The 18,628-nt window shown below is 36.5% G+C and overlaps 1 protein-coding gene across 1 annotated transcript in view; it reads left to right on the plus strand.

Annotated features, from left to right (window-relative positions):
• Positions 1–18,628, plus strand: part of MAN1A2 (mannosidase alpha class 1A member 2) — a 67,676-nt gene that overhangs the window by 20,465 nt on the left and 28,583 nt on the right. The window contains exons 4-6 of the mRNA XM_081112049.1: positions 4,541–4,659; positions 10,633–10,713; positions 15,641–15,735. Coding sequence (XP_080968175.1) covers positions 4,541–4,659; positions 10,633–10,713; positions 15,641–15,735 — 295 coding nt within the window. The remainder of the gene's footprint in view (positions 1–4,540; positions 4,660–10,632; positions 10,714–15,640; positions 15,736–18,628) is intronic.

Consider the following 18,628-nt stretch of genomic DNA (forward strand, 5'->3'; position numbering starts at 1 on the left):
CAGGTTCAGATTATTGTTAGGAGAGTTCTTGCTAGCTGGCCATTAGGAGCACTTAAATTGGTTTACTGGACACACTGAGTTATTTGCGAGATCATAAAAGTTAAAGGAAGTTACAGTGTTGGAAAGGGAGGTTTTACAAAAGAAGCCCTTTCCTTCTGGATTAACTGGGTATAGAAGCAGGATTTTCCCAGTGGTCCTCCATTTCAGAGGGATCATTCTTACAATGAATAGTAATTAAGTATACTTTCCAATAAAATGTTTTACCTTCTTCTACCAATCTGACATGAGGTCAGTAATGTGCTTTAGATTCTGAAATTTGGTTTGTTGAATAAGACTCTATTTTTCTTCAGAGCAATAGTTATATACACATTAATAGTAAAACATCTATAGTATTTATATAGTTTATTCTGCTGTAGATTGAATTGTGTCTGTCACAGATTTACATGTTGAAGCTCTAACACCCAATATATATTTGGAGATAGAGCCTAATTGGGAGTTAAGCCTAATTAAGGTTAAATGAGGTGGTAAGTGTGGAACCCTAATCTCAATAAGGTTAAATTACATAAGTGTGGGGCCTCTTACAAGAAGAGAAAAAAACACCAGATCGCACTCTTCCCATGTACACACACCAGGGAAAGACCATGTGAGGACATGGTGAGAAGGTGGATGTCTACAAGCCAGGAAGAAAGCCTTCACCAAAACCTGGAGCCTTAATCTTAGATTTCTAGTCTCCAGAACTATGAGAAAATAAATTTCCGTTGTTTAAGCCTCCTAGTCTATGATATTCTGTTGCGGCAGCTTGAACAGTCTAATAAACATACTGTATGCCACAGACTTATTTCAGAGATTGATGTGAATTGGACTAACAGCAACCTTATGAGACAGGGACTGTTATTATTGTTCCTATTTTACAGATGAGAAAGCCAAAGCACATTTAGGGTCAACTAACTTTTCTTAGGTCATGCAATTAGGAAATAATGGGGCCAGGATTTGAATCCAAACATTCTAGTGCTAAGATCCATGCTTATAACCACTATTCTATACTGCTTCAGGAATCCTTCAAGAAAGGAAAAGGTAGTATCAGCACACGGGAAAAATCCAGTGTGAGAAGAAAATGATAGTGAAATGGTAGACAAAGTGGAAAATGTAATCTGCAGAAGTTTTAGTAGTCAAAATTAGCTGCATGTATCTTTTAATAATTTTGCCTGTCTGTGCCTTGGGGTTTTTATCCAATAGCACAAACCTAAAACTACCTATAAACTTTGAAATAAGAACGAAAACTGGTACTCTTAAGGATTTAAAATGAGCATGATAAATATTTTGGACAAAATACCAAAGAGATAAAATAAGTGATTATGGAAGAGATCGGGATATATGGGTGATTAAATCGCTTAATAAAGCTTTTGTTATCTTAATAAAATCTGAGGAACAAGAAAAGTGAAAGTATGTCTGTAATAACCCAGAACATTCTAGTTAATATCAACATGGAGTTGGGAGAAGACTAAGGAATTTACCAGAGTGTGGTGGAGTACTTGTCTTGTTATCAAGATACTAGAGGCCTGATGCACGAAATTTGTGCACTTGGGGGTGGGGGTGGGGGATCCCTCAGCCTGGCCTGCACCCTCTCACAGTCCAGGAACCCATGGGGAGCGGGCCTAAGCTGTCAGACATCCTTATTGTTGAAGAGGCCCCCGCCACCACCGCTGTGCTCACCAGCTGTGAGCCCAGCTTCTGGCTGAGCAGCACTCCTAAGGGAATGCTCTGACCATAGGGGGCAGCTTCTGCATTGACCGTCTGCCCCCTGGTAGTCAGAGCACATCATAGCGACCGGTTGTTCTGCTGTTCGGTTGATTTGCATATTAGCCTTTTATTATATAGGATACTTGATAAGTTGAAGAAAGTATTAGGAGTACATGAATAAGAAAATGTGATGTAAGTGAAGAAGGATAACCATTATAAGAACAAATTTGTATAGTTTTATTTATTTTACTAAATCAAAGCATTAATATTTTTCAAACGCAAGCCTGTCACTTTTTTGTTGTTGAGATTTTCAGATATACTTTAATTAATTTACTAAAAATTTTTTTTCTATTACGGTTGTATGGCTATAAACTTTCAGAAGAAAACACTATTTACCCAATAGAGAAAGGGTCAGAAGGAAAAAGTAAAGAAAAGAAAGACTAGTAAATTAAGTAATGTCAAATGCTGATTCCTAAAATATCACGAGATAACTTGTTAAGACAAAACTTTATCTTTGTTTAATGCTTACTTTGTAAAGTAGATCACTACCTCAGCAGAGCCTTAGTAGCCTGTCAGATGGGGAAGGAAAAAGTTGAGATGTTTATTGAGATTTAAAATCTGTTTTTTTTTTAGATGGGCCTTTTAATTGGAGGAGACTTGTTTATGATGATCAGATAATCATGATATAATAATTTAGGATTGGTAAGCAGGAAATTTGGAGGCAAAGAGTTCAGAGCTTTGGCATGTAATCCATCTTGTGATACTTTCTGTTGAAGAGTTGATGGGTCTCTCAGGAAGTTCCTGGAGTGAACAATAAAATTAATTTTCATCATTCTGAGCAAGAGACTCCGGGAACAGTAAACACTTGATGAAGACAGTATAATAATAAAGTCATGTTAATGTAGATAGTAAGCTGTGTGGATGTTTTCATTCTCAGAAGGTAGAAATAATAATTGCATTCCTGGGGTTGGGGAGGACCCATTTGCTCCCTTTTATTTTTTTTTCTGTGCTACTATGTTTGTTTGCTAATATTTTATTCAGCAATCTTGCAATTCATTAGTAAGATTGGCTTGATTCTTGTCATGTGTTTTTAGTATCTAGTTTTGGTATCATCTAGCTTTTTAAAAAAATATATTTTTATTGATTTTGGAGAGGAAGAGAGGGGGAGAGCGAGAGATAGAAACATCAATGATGAAAGGGAATCATTGATTGGCTGCCTCCTGCATGTCCCCTCCTGGGGATCAGGCCTGTAACCTGGACATGTGCTCTGACTGGGAATCCAACCATGAACTGGTCCATGGGTCGATGCTCAACCACTGAGGCATGCCAGCCAGGCTCAGCTAGCTTTTTTGAATTAGTTCCTAACTTGTGTAAACATTTCCTTTAAGATTAGGATTATCTCTTTCTTGTAGATGGGTAAATCTTATTTTGATTTTCTCTACTCACATTTGATTTATGGCTTCCTTTTTCAGTATGATCAACCTGCTTTTTGATTGTTAAGGATTATTGCAATTTCTGTTCCATGATTATCTAGCCTTGTTGTATTATTATTTTTAAATAGATATTTTGCCTTTTCTATGAATTTGTACCAGAAGGCATGGTTGTCTTGAAACTGGACAACAAATAGGTCTGGACTGCCTGTCACTACTTAAGCCAATTAAGCAGAGACAGGGTTGAATCGTATATGAGCATTTTTATTTTCTAATGTTTATTTTCTAATATTGCTGGCAGCATTGGAGATCAGCAGGTCATCCACAAAAATCTGCTCTGCCCCTCTGCCCCCATAAGCCTGCTACTTATATTGGGAAGAAGGACAAAGATTATGTGTGGAATTAGGCAAAAGGAATAAGAATGGGTATGCAAATGGAATAAAAATGGGTAAAATAGTTACAGATTACAGGCAGTGGGGGGGAATGCCTCCAGGATTCCATTGTTTCCCAAGAAGGTTGCTAATCTTTTCATGATGATAGGCAGTTCTTGGATAAGGAGAATAGACCCCATTTCAAGGTTAACTCCCAGGTCTGGGGACCTACAACTCCAGACAGGTCAGAATGTGCTTTCTTTAATCATGGTTAACAGAGCATGATTAATATTTCTTAGAACTATAGCAAGTCCCCACTATTTGATTTCTCTCTCCCATCCCTAACAGTCTTATGACTTAACTTGTTATCTTGAGTCAGCCTCCCCATTTCTTTAATTAATCCTTTTTTATTTAACCTAATTTAGTTAAATATATAGCTCTCATATTATGACCAAGAAGAAAAGTAAGGATAATTATAATTTTGGTTTTTTAAAAATCTTATTAGTTGTCAATGTACCATCTTTAGGAAGATATATTAAACAATGTATATTATCTATTCTTACAGAAAAGTGAACCACGTTGGTTATTCTTTTGGGTCCTAATATTCCTACTTTTATTGTCTTTTTATATCTGTAATAATAAAAGGGTAATATGCTAATTAGACCGGACATCTTCCAGACATCATTCTGGATGTCCTTCCTGATGAAGCCGGGGCTGGAGGGAAGCCAGCCCAGGTCCCGGGTACCTACGGGTGGCCCATGGAAGGCAGCCTGGGTCCTGGGTTGCCTGTGCGCAGCCGGAAGGAAGCAGCCCGGGTCCCAGGTGCCTGCTGGCGGCCGGAGAAGGGAAGCCTGGGTCCCGGGTGCTGGAGGGAAGCCGGGGGAAGGAAGGCCTGTTCTTGCATGAATTTTCGTGCATTGGGCCTCTAGTATAAAATATTACAATAGGCCTTATGGGAAGGCCATCTTTTTAATGACAGTTTTTCCTCTTCAAATATAGGAAGTTCACAAATGGGTGCTACCATAGTAGATGCTTTGGATACCCTTTATATCATGGGACTCCATGATGAATTCCGAGATGGTCAAAAATGGATTGAAGACAGTCTTGATTTTAGTGTGGTGAGTATACAGTTGATAATTTCTTCGATTGACTGAAAAGACACAGTGTCAAACCCTAATAGTTTTGAGCACTTTACTAGTAGTTTAAGGAAATTCCAAGTCCCCTTTTTTTCTTTTGGGATTATCAGTTGTTATTTAATTTTTGCATAAAATACACATTCTCACTATCTTCCTTGTACTTTTCTTGCCTTTATCATTTGAAGCACTGTGTTAAGGCAATAAATAGGGGGAAAACATATTGAGCTAGAACTATGAGGAAAGCATAAGCTGTAAATAATAACTTTTATTATTTTTTAAAAGATTGAACTATTTGGGCTCTGGCCAGTGTGGCTCAGCTGGTTGGGCTTTGTCTCATACACCAAAGGGTTGTCAGTTTGGTTCTCAGTCAGGGCACATGCCTGGTAGGGGTGGCTCAGTTGTTAAATGGTACTGCTTAGGTTTGAAGCCTAGCACAGCTACATTCTAGCTGTGTGTCTTGGGAAAATTTCTTATTCTTTCTGAACCATCATAAAATACTATCCCATTGCAATATTGTGAGGATTATTTGATATAATCTGGTACATATAAAGTGCTCAGTAAATGTTAGCATTTTTTCCATTACCATTCTTCATCTCAAAGAAGTGTGGACTTTTTTGTTGTCTTCATTATCATCTTTCATGTATTTGTGCCTGCTGTTTCTCTGACTGTAGTCAGAAGTCATTCTTTCTCTGTGTTTTTCTCTTTGGCAGACCTTGCATTATTCCAGTTGTGATTTAAATAAAAAAAAAAATTTTTTTTCTGATGCCTTTCCTGATACTAACCTAGAAAAGCTGATTACTTTCTTTTATATTATTCTAGCATTTCGGGCGTATTTTAGTTAGAACAATTTTTGTTATCAGGTAGGGTTAGGTTTGGCTATGGTGGCAGAAAACCTAATATAAAATAGCTTCAACATGATAAATGTTCATTTCATTCAAATTAAGTACAGAGATGAGCTCTTCATTGGGTAGCTCCTTGAGCATCAAAATCCTGGGGCTCTTTGTCTTGTTGCTATGTCAACTTTAGTATATAGCTTCAAACTCAGGGTATAATGTGGCTCCTCAAGATAAGGTAGATAAACCTTCCAGTTACAGAAAAGAGGAAGGGATAGAGAAAGATATGCAACTGTTCTTCAAGAACACTTCTGGGGAGTTGATTACCCTATTTTTGCTTAAATACCATTGAGTAGCTCTTACTCATATGACCCAAACCTAGCAAAGAGAGGCTGAGAAATAATAGTCTTTTTTCCCCCCTCTCTTTTGGCTAGGTAGCCCTTATAGATTGTACTTCCTGTATCTTGTTTAAGAAAGCACTTCTCCAGGGTCATGAAGATATATCACTATGTTTAATTCTAAATATTTAACGTTTGCTTTTGCATTTAGGTCTTTAAATTCATATGGAATTGATTATTTTATGCAGGGTGAGATAAGCTACCATCAGCTAATCCTTGTACCATTTACTTCCCCACTGTTTATACATGCCACTTAGTTATATTGGTCTTTTGTTTTCTATTGGCTTTTTTCTTTATCCCATTATTAAACTGTCTTAATTACAATATTTTTGAAAGACGCTTGATATCTATATGTGAATCTTAATATCTGATCTTCTTCTAGGAAATTACCTTAATTCTCAGCTGTCTGTTCTTTTCAGCTCTGGAATACTGTTGAAATTTTGGTGATGATTGCATTCAATTTATAGATTAATTTGGGGAGAATTGACATTGGTGCAATCTCAGATACTCCTGTTCATTAATGTGACAGCTTTATTATGCCAAATAATTAGCTAGCATATCGTTTTTATCATTTGGCTCTATCAGGAACCAGACTATGCTATTTATTTTAGTTAGAGAATTTACTGCTTAGTATTATTAACCAAATTATGGGGAACTGAAAAGGCAAAAAGAGGACATTGTGGCATCACAAGAAGTATTACCTACAGTAAACAGCTGCTACCCCTGGGACTTGGAGAACAATGTGAAGAGATTAGGATAATTAAAATTTAGTATTTAAGGACTCTTGTTTCTGGGACCTTAGGAGCGCTTAGGAGGACTTTCTTAGAGCTAGGTTTCAGACTTCTGAGGAGGGGGTACCTAGCTAGTGTTTGGTATTGCTAAGGGCTGTAATGAAGCTGATTTGGAGATTGTGTATGTATGGCAGGGGAACTGTAACCTGGAACTAATGGCCACTGCCTGGGTGACGACACTGTCAGAAACTAGAGATGGAATAAGTCCCTTCTCCTTCCTCTAGCCTTGTGTCATCTTAGTAAACCTCTTATTGGCATAGCCTATAAGGCAGCCAGCTGGCAAATGAGGAGAGGAGGAAGACCAGGGGAAAGGCTCAGGTGCGCTTCTGAGAGGGAGAGCGAGCTGGATGCTCTGTCCTAAGGGTCTTAAAGGTAGAGATTTTAGAGGAGGTCCCAGGGGAATGTCAGTAAAATATTCATCAGCTTTCCAGGTGTGTGATTTCAAGGGTCAGGGTCTCCACTAATTGATTGGTCGGTGCCAGGGGCAGGGAATCATTCAACGCAGCCAGTCCTGAGATCAGCTGTGGCATCGTTTGTCTGGTTTTGCTGCTTTTCTGGGCCTGGAGCTAAAACACAACTGAGGCCTAGATATAACCTCTAGGGACAAAAGGTTAGGGGATCCAAACTGCATGACCAGTGATATGCTAGGGGAGGGAAGGTCACCCTGGGGACAAGGTCCCAGGCTACACTTGTCCTTTGCTAGGCACCTGGGGATTTCTACCTTGGAGACCTGTACATAGCCCATCATCCTTGCTCTGCTCATCTGTATAACTGCCTACCACACTTCCTCTGTGAAAGACACTGTTCTAGATTTCATGAAAAAATTAATGAACAAAACATAGTCTTATCTCTTTCTTGAGTTTATATTCTAGTTTTGGGAGAAAACAGTTGTTAACCTAAAAATAGAAAGCTAAAGTGAGAGGCTACAAGTGTTTACTTGAGATAAGAAAGAATTCAGGCAGAAACCCAAGTTATGTTCCAATTAGGAGGGAAGGCAAGGGATTTTATGAGAAAGGAAAGGAAAATAATTATATGATTGGAAGGAAGGAATTTACAAGTACTAGTATGTTGGTGCTAAAAAGCTGAGTTATTTTCTAGCTATATACACACGGTAGTGTTAATTCTAAAAAATGTCCTTAATTTTCGATCCTTGAAGTCAGGATTTCTGCTTTTCTGTTAGTTTTACAAATAGCTGTTTGGAATATAATGTTGGTTTCACCCAGTTTAGTGGTTATTTTTGTCCAGTTAAAATATTCCAAAGGTTTGAGGGGTAAGACATACCAGGTAGTTCCTCTGGGATGGCAACTCTGACTCCATTTTGAAATGACTCCATTTATAACATCTTTCACACAATAACAAAAATATTCCAAGTTATACATAGTATATTCATTGGTGATAAGTGCTGTGGAAAGCAATAAAGAGTAAGTAGGATTAGAGTAAGTAGAGCTATTTTACATGGGGTGGTTATTGAAGGACTGTTATGGTGACATTTCTGAGAGGAGACCCAACAGAAACTGTGTGAACATAAGTAAGGCTCTCTCCTAATAGATATTATAGCTGAGTATAGAATTAGAAGTTGATGATTATTTCCTTTTCATTTTCTAAAGATATAGTTCCATTGTCTTTCAGTTTCTGTTATGTTGTTAAAAAGTATCTAATTTTTCAAAGATAATGTCTTTTTACTCCTTGTTTTAATATTTTACTTTTTGCTTTGTTGTAGTGTAATTCCCATTACCATGTGTCTTTTATTCTTTAAAGGACTCATAGTGTTTTATCAGCCTGAGGATTTATGTTTTCATCAATTTTGGAAGATACTCAGTCATTACTCCTTTGAATAATGCCTATTTCCCATTCTCTCCCTATTCTCTAGAACAGGGGTCCTCAAACTACGACCTGGGGGCCACATGCAAATACAAATATTGTATTTGTTCTCGCTTTGTTTTTTTACTTCAAAATAAGATATGTGCAGTGTGCATAGGAATTTGTTCATTTTTTTTTTAAACTATAGTCCAGCCCTCCAACGGTCTGAGGGACAGTGAACTGGCCCCCTGTTTAAAAAGTTTGAGGACCCCTGCTCTAGAACTTCTCTTCTGTCTCTCTTGTGAGGGAAGGTATAAATTTTACAAGTAACTAATTATATAGTAATCAGATGGTAACATGGTAAAGATATTAGTGGTGAGGGATTATTTCACTATTTTATATTGTGTTGTCAGAAAGACCTTCAGGTAAAGTACAGTGTAAAGATTGACATAGGAGTTTGGCAATTCTGGAACAGTAAGTACACCCATTTGGTAATAAAAAAAAGTGAGTCCAAGGAATATTGGAAGGAGACGATGTCAGAGAAATGGGGATCTGATTATGTTGGATCTTATTAGTCATTGTACTCTGAATGTAGCCAGAAGTCATTGTAAGAATTTGCCACGGAATAGTAGCCTAAACTGACTTAGGATTTAAAAGGTTCACTCAGCTCTAGGATGCTGTATAGAGTGTAAGCCGAAGGGTAAGGATGAAATCAGGGAAACTGGCTAGAAGATTACTAAGGTGATAGAGGCCTGCCCTCCCTCTTTCCCTTCCTCTATATATTTGTGAATTTCTATTGCAGTGTGCTATATATTGGGAATATATGATATGGAGTAATACAAAGCACTTTGCTTTTGAGGATGGGTATGATGATAGTTATGTTATTAAAAATAACATTGTATTGTGAAAATTCTATATTGGAGAAGCATACTTGTGGTATCAAATGCTGTATGTATTCTGTCTTAATATTTGGAGGACTTTAAGGTAATAAGTATTTCCTTTTAATTTTTATTAAAACATAACTGTTTTTTTTATATTGGTCAATTGTGTATATTCTGTGAATTCTTTGGTCATGCTTCTGCCACTTTTCTTTCCATATGTTAGAATTTTTCTCAGCAGTACCTATATTCATAGCAAACATAGACTCAATGCAGTAAGGTTATTAATATTTGCTATATTTGTACAAAATTTCCTCCTTATTAATTTTGTTCATATTTTTTTCTCATTAGTAATTTGCATCTTGGGGAAATTTAAGTCTTTCTGTTATCATTTATTATCAATACTATTGATTTAATGCTTACAAAGTACCTTCTTTTTCAAGGATGTCTACATATAGTCACATTTTCTTCTACTTTTTTTGTTGTGATATTTTTGTATGTTTGTGAAATGGTTATCCACATTGATTTCTTACCTAAGAGCCATTTTCTCAATATTATTAATTGAATAATCCATCATCCTACCATTTTGTGTGTGTGTGTGTGCCTCTTTTAACATTTATTAAGTTATATACTAGGAAAAATATTTAAAATTCATGAGGAGAGATAGAAGTGAAAATGAGTATTATTCTATAGTGATTAGAACAAGGAAAAGGACCAGTGGAGAGTGCTAATTCCAGAAGTAGCTAATTACAGGAAGTAGAAGCTTTCAAGGAGAGAATAGTCCACAGTATCAAATACTTAGATAATTTCACAATGATATGTAAGATATATGAAAATGGCCCATTGTTCTAGGCCAGTGGTTGGCAAACTCATTAGTCAACAGAGCCAAATATCAACAATACAGCGATTGAAATTTCTTTTGAGAGCCAAATTTTTTAAACTTAAACTATATAGGTAGGTACATTGTTTTTAACTTAATTAGGGTACTCCTAAGGCTTAGGAAGAGCCACACTCAAGGGGCCAAAGAGCCGCATGTGGCTCGCGAGCCACAGTTTGCTGACCACGGTTCTAGGCAATTAGGAAGTAGCACGGGCAGTAGTGGAGGAGTTGCAATAACATTACCAAATGGGAGGGGAGAGATGAAGATGTAGAAAGTGGAAAAGCATTCTCCACAGGATGTTTGCAAGAAACTTACGAAGTATTGAAAACTATGAAGTTTTACGTATATGTGAATATTTTCAATATATTTTCACAGAATTCAGAGGTGTCTGTGTTTGAAGTCAACATTCGATTTATTGGAGGCCTACTCGCAGCATATTACCTTTCAGGAGAGGAGGTGAGCAAAATCAAGTAATACGTTTGGTTTGGGGAAGGGGCTGTGAATGGAACTTAATAAAATGAAAGATTTCAGCAGCATAACATTTTCTTAATTGTCAAATATTAAACTAAGGTTTGCTGAAAGAACTGGAGGGTACAAGTAGGACTGTTCCTTGGGAATAGTGAGTTTTTCATTTTGAGAACATAAATTCATCACAGATTTTAACTTTACATACACCACGTCTCCTTTGCAGGAGCGATCCTTCTTCAGGTGGTTGCTGCTACATTTAATTACATGGTCGAAACAAAGGGAGGGGTGAATGAATAAGATCATAATGAGGGATGAATCATAAAGATTGAATATAGATCCTCCCAAGACCAAAAATTAATTATTAAAACTGTCTGGAAATTGACTACAGTTTTTTGCTCTAAACTTAAAAAACAAAATACAACAACTCTGAGTTCTCCTTCTGGAAGTCTTGGTGTAATACACACAGGCACAGTGGAGTCTTACGGTGATGGAGAAGTGGATGTGGGAAATTCCACTACTCAGATGGGAGAAAGAATGGAATTGGATAGTGGGAGAGAGAGAAACTAAGGGAAGGAAGCTGTAAGTAATTTCTATTTCGTTTTCTGAGAAACTACTTCACCCATATATTCCATTAGTTTGTGAGAACTCTTTGTAAATTTAAGAAAATTCATCTTTTGTTATGTGTGTTGAAACCATGGATTTCTGTGCTGTCTTTAGTTTTTTGTGATAAACTTATAAAATCACAATTTTTAGGATTTTTTGAACCTTTATGGCTTCAAGATGTTATTAGAAAGCCTTCCCCATGCTTGTGTTATTACAAAACAAAAATTCCCATTTTCCTTCCGGATTTTTATGATTTCATATGCTTGTATTTAAATATTTCATCTGTGTTGCATGCTTGTATAAAGAGTGAGCTATTCCTGTTCTACAATTCTTTTAGAAGCAATATGTTTGAAGATGTCGGTGTTTAATAGAAATGTTAGATAAATAATATTGATTTAATTTGTAATTTTACTGTCAGACTTTATTATGTAACTTCGTTATACCTCCAACTTATCTTTCTATAGCCACTTCTTCAGTTCACATTTATTCTTTTTTTTAAATCCTTACCTGAGGATATTTTTAGAGAGAGGGAGGAAGGGAGAGAGAGAGAAACATCCTTTTATTTCCCTATTGGCTGAGTCTTGCTGTATGAAACACTTTCCTGATCTTGCCAGGCTATTGCCTTGTTGAGTACATCTTCTTCACATGGACTGATCTGGGACTTGATTCCCTTTGCTAGGTTGGCCTTACTTTCCTCATGTTGGTTCCAACTGCTCTGGGACATTCCTGCCCACTCCAGTCATATCTCTGGGCTCAGACTCTTGACTTCAGGAGCCTCTGGGGTGACATTAAACAATAAAGGGAGGAAGAAAATGAACTATTTTGGTGCCTTCAATTTCAGGTTTTTTTTTTTTTCAATTCTCTTGAGAAAGGAGCACATTTTTCTTTTTACCTTTATGCTTATCTGATTATGTAGAAGTATTAAATAATTTGTGTAATTGGCATACTTGATTAATTTTCCTACCAAAAGGCATATGATTCAAAATTAATTATGAACAGCACATGAAAGAGAAATATCAGCCTTCGCTGTTCACACTGGGCTCCCCACCTGAAAGTCGAAGCAGAATGTTAAAATTTTGGTTGCTGTTATTGGAGAACACTAACATGGTGAAAGGCATATGATGTTACCATTATTTCTATTTTTGCTATTTTGTGGAGGAAAGTACATATGATTTGGAGTTAGAGGTTGAATTCCTACTCTGCCTCTCTTTCGTAATGATATTTGGCAAGGCATTTACCTTCTATAATTGAAGTTTCTTAATCTATGACAATGTGAGAGTTCCCTTAAGAGTTGTGAGGTTAAGTTACATGACAATGCCTAGCATAGTACCTGACTCAGTAGATATTAATTTGCTTTTCTTCTCCTTCGACTTTTTCCTGTGTGGTAAGCATTCTGTGTTACTAATGGGTGGGGAATCCTTTTATTTATTTTAAAATGGATATATATTAATTTTTTAGGATATAGTCTACTCAAAGTAAAGAGAACATGTTTTACTTTTGTGACTTCCTCATACATTAGAATATTACTGACCATTGTACTTTTCTCCTTGATCATTTTACATGGAAAGCTCTAATCCATATGTTTTAGGAAACCAACAATGAGTCCCTGAGGTCGGCTAAAAAGAAATAAAACAGAAAAATAATTCAGATATGACAGTATTCTAATACCAGATAGACAACAAATCCCTATGTCTCATATAAGCCAGAAAATTACCTGTAACTTAGATGGCAAAATGCCTCTTTTATAGAACATTTTACATGCATTCTGTGTTTTGGTATAAGAACCAAATGAGGGTCATATGTCAAACTGATAAAGCGTTCCTCTCCTGTTGATTTATTAATCTCATAAATATGAAACTTTATCATTTTATTTTCTTAGAACAAGGCTATTTATATTAAATATTCACAAGTTTAAAAATCTTGATGATTTATTATGTTTACTTCTATCCTCAAATATATGGCGTACCTTTTACAGGATTGTCTCTTCTCATTTTTTATTGGTTATCAAAGTGACATCCCTTCCTGAATAAGATAATAACATAATTTATGTGGATAACTGCATCTGAAATCTGTCAGAATGGGTAGAGAAGTGGTTATGTGGAGTTTAATACATATTTCACAGATAATAAAAACAAAATAAAAGAAACACCGCCACCAAAACCTTTCCTTACCAAAACACAAACAGTACTGTATTGTCTGTGGGTAAGGTCAATAGAATATCCTTTTATTAAACTAAAGTCCTTTAAGAAAAGTTCTGAGTTAAAGAAAAAAGAGTTGTAGAGTATTATTTTTTCCTGTTTTAAATATTAGTCATTATTGTCCTGCTGCACTGATTCTCATTTTATTCTTTGAAAACCTAATTTTGCTCCAAAAATTGCTGCTACTTTCATTGAAAATTCCACGCCTTCACTTTCTACCGATGCTGGTACTTGAACAAACATTCCACTATGCTTTGCTGACCCAGATAACATTTTAAAATATACTCTCCAACGTTTTCCTCTTAACTGTAAGAGTTCATCTACACTTTTGTACTCATTCTACATCTTTAAAGTCACAGAGCTAATACCAATTCATAGTTGATGGTTATGGTTATGATTACTGGTTTGACAGATCAGAAGGGTTTCGAGTCACCTGCCACAGGAGCTAGAAATTTAGGGGTGAAATCCAGGAAAGAGTGAGCAAGAGAAGAGAAGCCCCCAGTTCTGTATACATGACACTATATTTAGACCACATTGTTTTATTTCCCGTATTTTTATAGAGCTATGCCATAATTTTCTGCCTAAAGTAAATGCTTATCCTTCCACTTCCGCCTGGTGAAGAACTTCAAGGCCCAGATTACTTATCTTAAGCATCTCTGTTGACGTCAATATACATACAATTAAATGCACCCACTTTAAATGTAAAGAAGCTGTTGGAGGGAATACACATGATACAATTTTTGAAAAATAATTTTGCAATGTCAAGTAAACATTTAAAACTTAAAGTTCTCTCCCTAGCCGATTTGGCTCAGTGGATGGAGCAATTGTCCTGCCAGACTGAAGGGTCCTGGGTTCTATTCTGGGTCAAGGGCACATACCTTGGTTGCAGGCTCCTCCCCAGCCTGAGCCCTGGTTGGGGCTTGTGCAAGAGATGTGTTTCTCTCACATCAATATTTCTGTCCTTCCCTCTCTCTACAAATCAATGGGAAAATATCCTTGGGTGAGGATTAAAACAAAGATTTTAAATTCTCTTTGAGCCAGTTATCTATTTAGAAATATATTTTCTAAAAGTAACAATGTGGATACATAAGGTATACTCAGAAGGATATTTCATTGCAGTAGTGTGTTTGTAGTAACCAATATTTGAAAAGCCCATGAAGTGGGGATGGTTGAATAAATTAATACATCTCTTACTATAGAATGCTGTACAACTATAAATGTAAGTTTGATATATTTTAACTAGGAAAAATGTGCTTGCTGTGTGTGTGTGTGTGTGTGTGTGTTTCATACATCCAGTCAGTTAGAGTGCTGTAAATAACCCATCAATTTGAAATCAGTTTGAAAGGATAGACTTGAAGCAAATAGAAGAACGTGCCACTTTTCCTAATGAGGCATTATGATCCAATCTCAGTTTGGAGCCTGTAAGTCAATAGTTCCATAGTAGTGTACACAGACCTATCTATTTTGATATGCTAAGGATATTTGAAGTCTTACCATGTATATTTTTGTAATAGTACACGATTTTAAAAGTTTAGAAACACTGATATTTAGGTAATTGATTGTTTCAGGTACCAAAAATAGCAGCAATTGGGACCAAGGGGTGAATCATTTATAAATATCAAATGAAACTTGGAGTGTGAACTCAAATATTTTCTTTTACTTTAATAAATTGATTAAACTTTGATGGAAAATGTTGAGGCATAAATGTACTTAAAGTACTTCAAGGGTATTTATCCAAATAGGGTTGTGTCTTTTTCTTTTGTTTTGATGTTTATACTAAGCTTGTATACCATGGATGAACATCTCATAGCCTAGTGTTTTTTCTTAGATCTTTGCCAGCTGAAAATACAGATACTATCAAAACCATATCCTCATCTTTCAATTAATTGTAATTTCAGCCCATTGCACATTGGGTAGCTTTCCTCAGTATCCAATGTACATTTTCCCTGATTGTGATATATGCTACATAGTACCTCAGAGATGTCATTTTCACCCTGTACTTGCATGTATCCAGTACATTTCAGTATGCATTGTATGAGAGACCAGCATATGGTGATGGCTGCAATTCATGAATTGATTACTATAATTTATGAATATTCATGTTTTTATCTCAGATATTCAAGATTAAAGCAGTCCAATTGGCTGAGAAGCTCCTTCCTGCCTTTAACACACCAACTGGGATTCCCTGGGCAATGGTGAATCTGAAAAGGTAAGTTCTATTTGTATGTAGGTATTCTTGTTGTAGAATTCTATTTTAATTTATCTATTGGGGTTTTTATTTAATTTATGCATTTGCTGTTTCTTTGATGGGAATTACCTTCTACCAGATCTAGTCATCATTTGCTCCTTCTCACATCATTCAGTTCTCAGTCATATTGTGTCTTTTCAGAAGCACTTTCTCTGAACATTATACATAAAGAGCCTGCCTGCTAACTCACCTTCACTAGTACCCACTATTCTGTTTTTCTATTTAATTTTCTTCATAACAAATACCACTATTTAAAATGGTCTTATTGCCTAGCCAGTTTGGCTCAGTATATAGAGCATTGGCCTGCAGACCAGAGGGTCCTGGGTTCGATTCAAGTCAAGGGCGCATACCTTGTTTGCAGGCTCCTCCCTGGCTTGGGCCCTGATGGGGCACTTCCAGGAGGCAACCAATTGATGTGTTTCTCTCATGTCGATGTTTCTCTCTGTCCCTCTCCCTTTCACTCTCCCTAAAAATCAATGGAAAAATATCCTCAGGTGAGGATTAACAACAATAACAACAACCCCCCCCCCCAATAAATAAATAAATAAATAAATGGTCTTATTTTTATGGGAGCAGGAATGTTATATGTCAGATTCACTATTACATCTCCTGGAGAATAGTAGGCACTTACTATTTAGGAATGAATGACTGTCCTATGTAGTTACTAATATTTATCATTATTTCTTCCTTGATTCTCACTTCTAGCACACAAAAACCCGTTACTGGTACCATATTATTTTCAAAGATAGTGTAAAAACTGCACCAGCTAATTAAAGAACGTTAAATGAGATAGTGATCATGTATTGGTAACTTTTTTTTTTTTTTCAAGAGAGAGAGGAAAATGAATAGAGAGATAGAACATCCATGAGAGAGAAATATCATTGATTGGCTGCCTTCTGCATGCCCCCTCCTGGGGATCAGGCCCACAACCTGGGCATGTGCCCTGACCAGAAATCAAACCGGTGACCTCTTGGGCTTGAGAACTATTTTAATGTTTCCCCACGCAGATGAATAAAATATAGCATATTGAATTGTCACTATACAAGTGGGTATAACATGAGAGAAAGACTTACATTTTTACTTTGTCCCCAAAGTAGAAAAGACCCTGGAGAATGGTTTAGAGATCTAGTAAGAATAACTCTGCTACTTGAATAATTAATCTAGACTTCCAGTTCCAACCATGGAATAACTTATATCAGACTAACCCTACCACCAAAAACAATCATAAACGCTTAACCAAATGGTTTGGGGGCATTATAGAGCAACTAACTCAGGTGGGATTTCCTAAGATCATCTCCGTATAAACATTGGCTTTTCCCCCCCGAGGGCATTTTCCAAGTCACGGTACAGAGCAAGAGGTCAAGCCTAACATGGGGCAGAGGAGGCCTGATGATCAGGTGCTGGAGCTGCCAAAATGAATGAGACTTGGGGCACAAAGTCTCAAGACAGGAAGGAATTGCAGAGGAAAAGCTCAAAAATTTATGTACAAATTGTCCTCAAGTTGTTGGCTGATTCTGTGATTGCACATGCATGAGGCAAGACTCAAGGAAATCCAGCAAGAAAACAGCATCCGGAGGCTAGTGGGCAAAGGAGAAAATTTAAGTGACATGGTACTGGGAAGACAGAGGTTAGTGTTTGAGGGTGCAAGGTGGAGATCTCTTGATAAACACCCCAGGCTTTCAGCTGAGTCTCAGAGGGCCACTCCTTAGGAGTAGAGGTAAAACCGAAATAGACTACCCTTAACAAAGCCTAAAACCGAGGTAATTTGCCTCTACTCAACCTGTGTTTCACAAGAAACTTAACCTTCTTAGAAGACAATGCCTAATGCCTTAACATTTTTTCATTTATATTGTCTGGCTTCCAATAAAAATTATAAGGCAGGCTAAAAAAAAGACAAGAAGATATCCTAGCAATACTTCTGCACAAAAGAAATCTACACAAGATTATTCACTGTAAAAGTTTTCATAATAGCAAAATATTAGAAATATTATTTCTAATATTAGAAATATGCTGACAGACCACCAATAGGGTATGGATTAAATTATATCTGTTTGCATAGTATAGTAGCTTTCACACTGGCACTGTTAAGATTTGGGACTGAATAGTTCTTTATTGTGTGATACTGTCCTGGCCATTACAGATGTTGCATCTTTGGCCCCAGCACAATAAATGCAAGTTTCACCTTCAGGGTTTGAGACAACTCAGAATGAATGCTCTCACACATGTTCATAGGCCTCTGGGGTGGGGCATTCTAGTTGCAAGTCATTACTATCATGGAATTTTGTGCATCTTTAAAATAAAGTTGTTAATGAACTAAGATGTAAAAACCACTGAGGTACATCTTAAGAGTTAAAATACAAGGTACAGAGCAGTAAATATACTTTGCTATGTTTTGTTTAAAAAAGGAAGGAAATGAGAATATATATTGGGATTGCTTATATATGCATTAAAAATTCTGTACCATCATATCAGTTAATGAAAGTGATATCTATGGGACTTGGTGGTGTGAAGAGAGATGAGATTTCTGGGGTGAAATATGTTTACTATATGCTTTTCTATGTTTTAATTTTTAAAATGTGGATGTAGTACCTATTCAAAAAATTTTTTAATAATAAAGTAAAATTTTAGTTATAAATAAGCTATTGTGTTAGATTGCCGGGAGCCGGTCCATGCTTGCTGTTTCAAGGGGCCTGGCATATATGGCATACTGTTCTTAATATGTTTGCTCACCTTCTAGGCACTATGTGTTTTAACCAAGGTCTCTGAGAAAGGTTGTTTCCCCAGGTAGGGATTTTCCCCTGAAGTTAGGGAGGGAATAAAACCTCTTAACTAAGTGCCAGGTGGGTAATTAATC

Source organism: Myotis nattereri, assembly GCF_964212035.1.
Source record: "Myotis nattereri genome assembly, chromosome: 18".
NCBI lineage: Eukaryota > Metazoa > Chordata > Mammalia > Chiroptera > Vespertilionidae > Myotis > Myotis nattereri.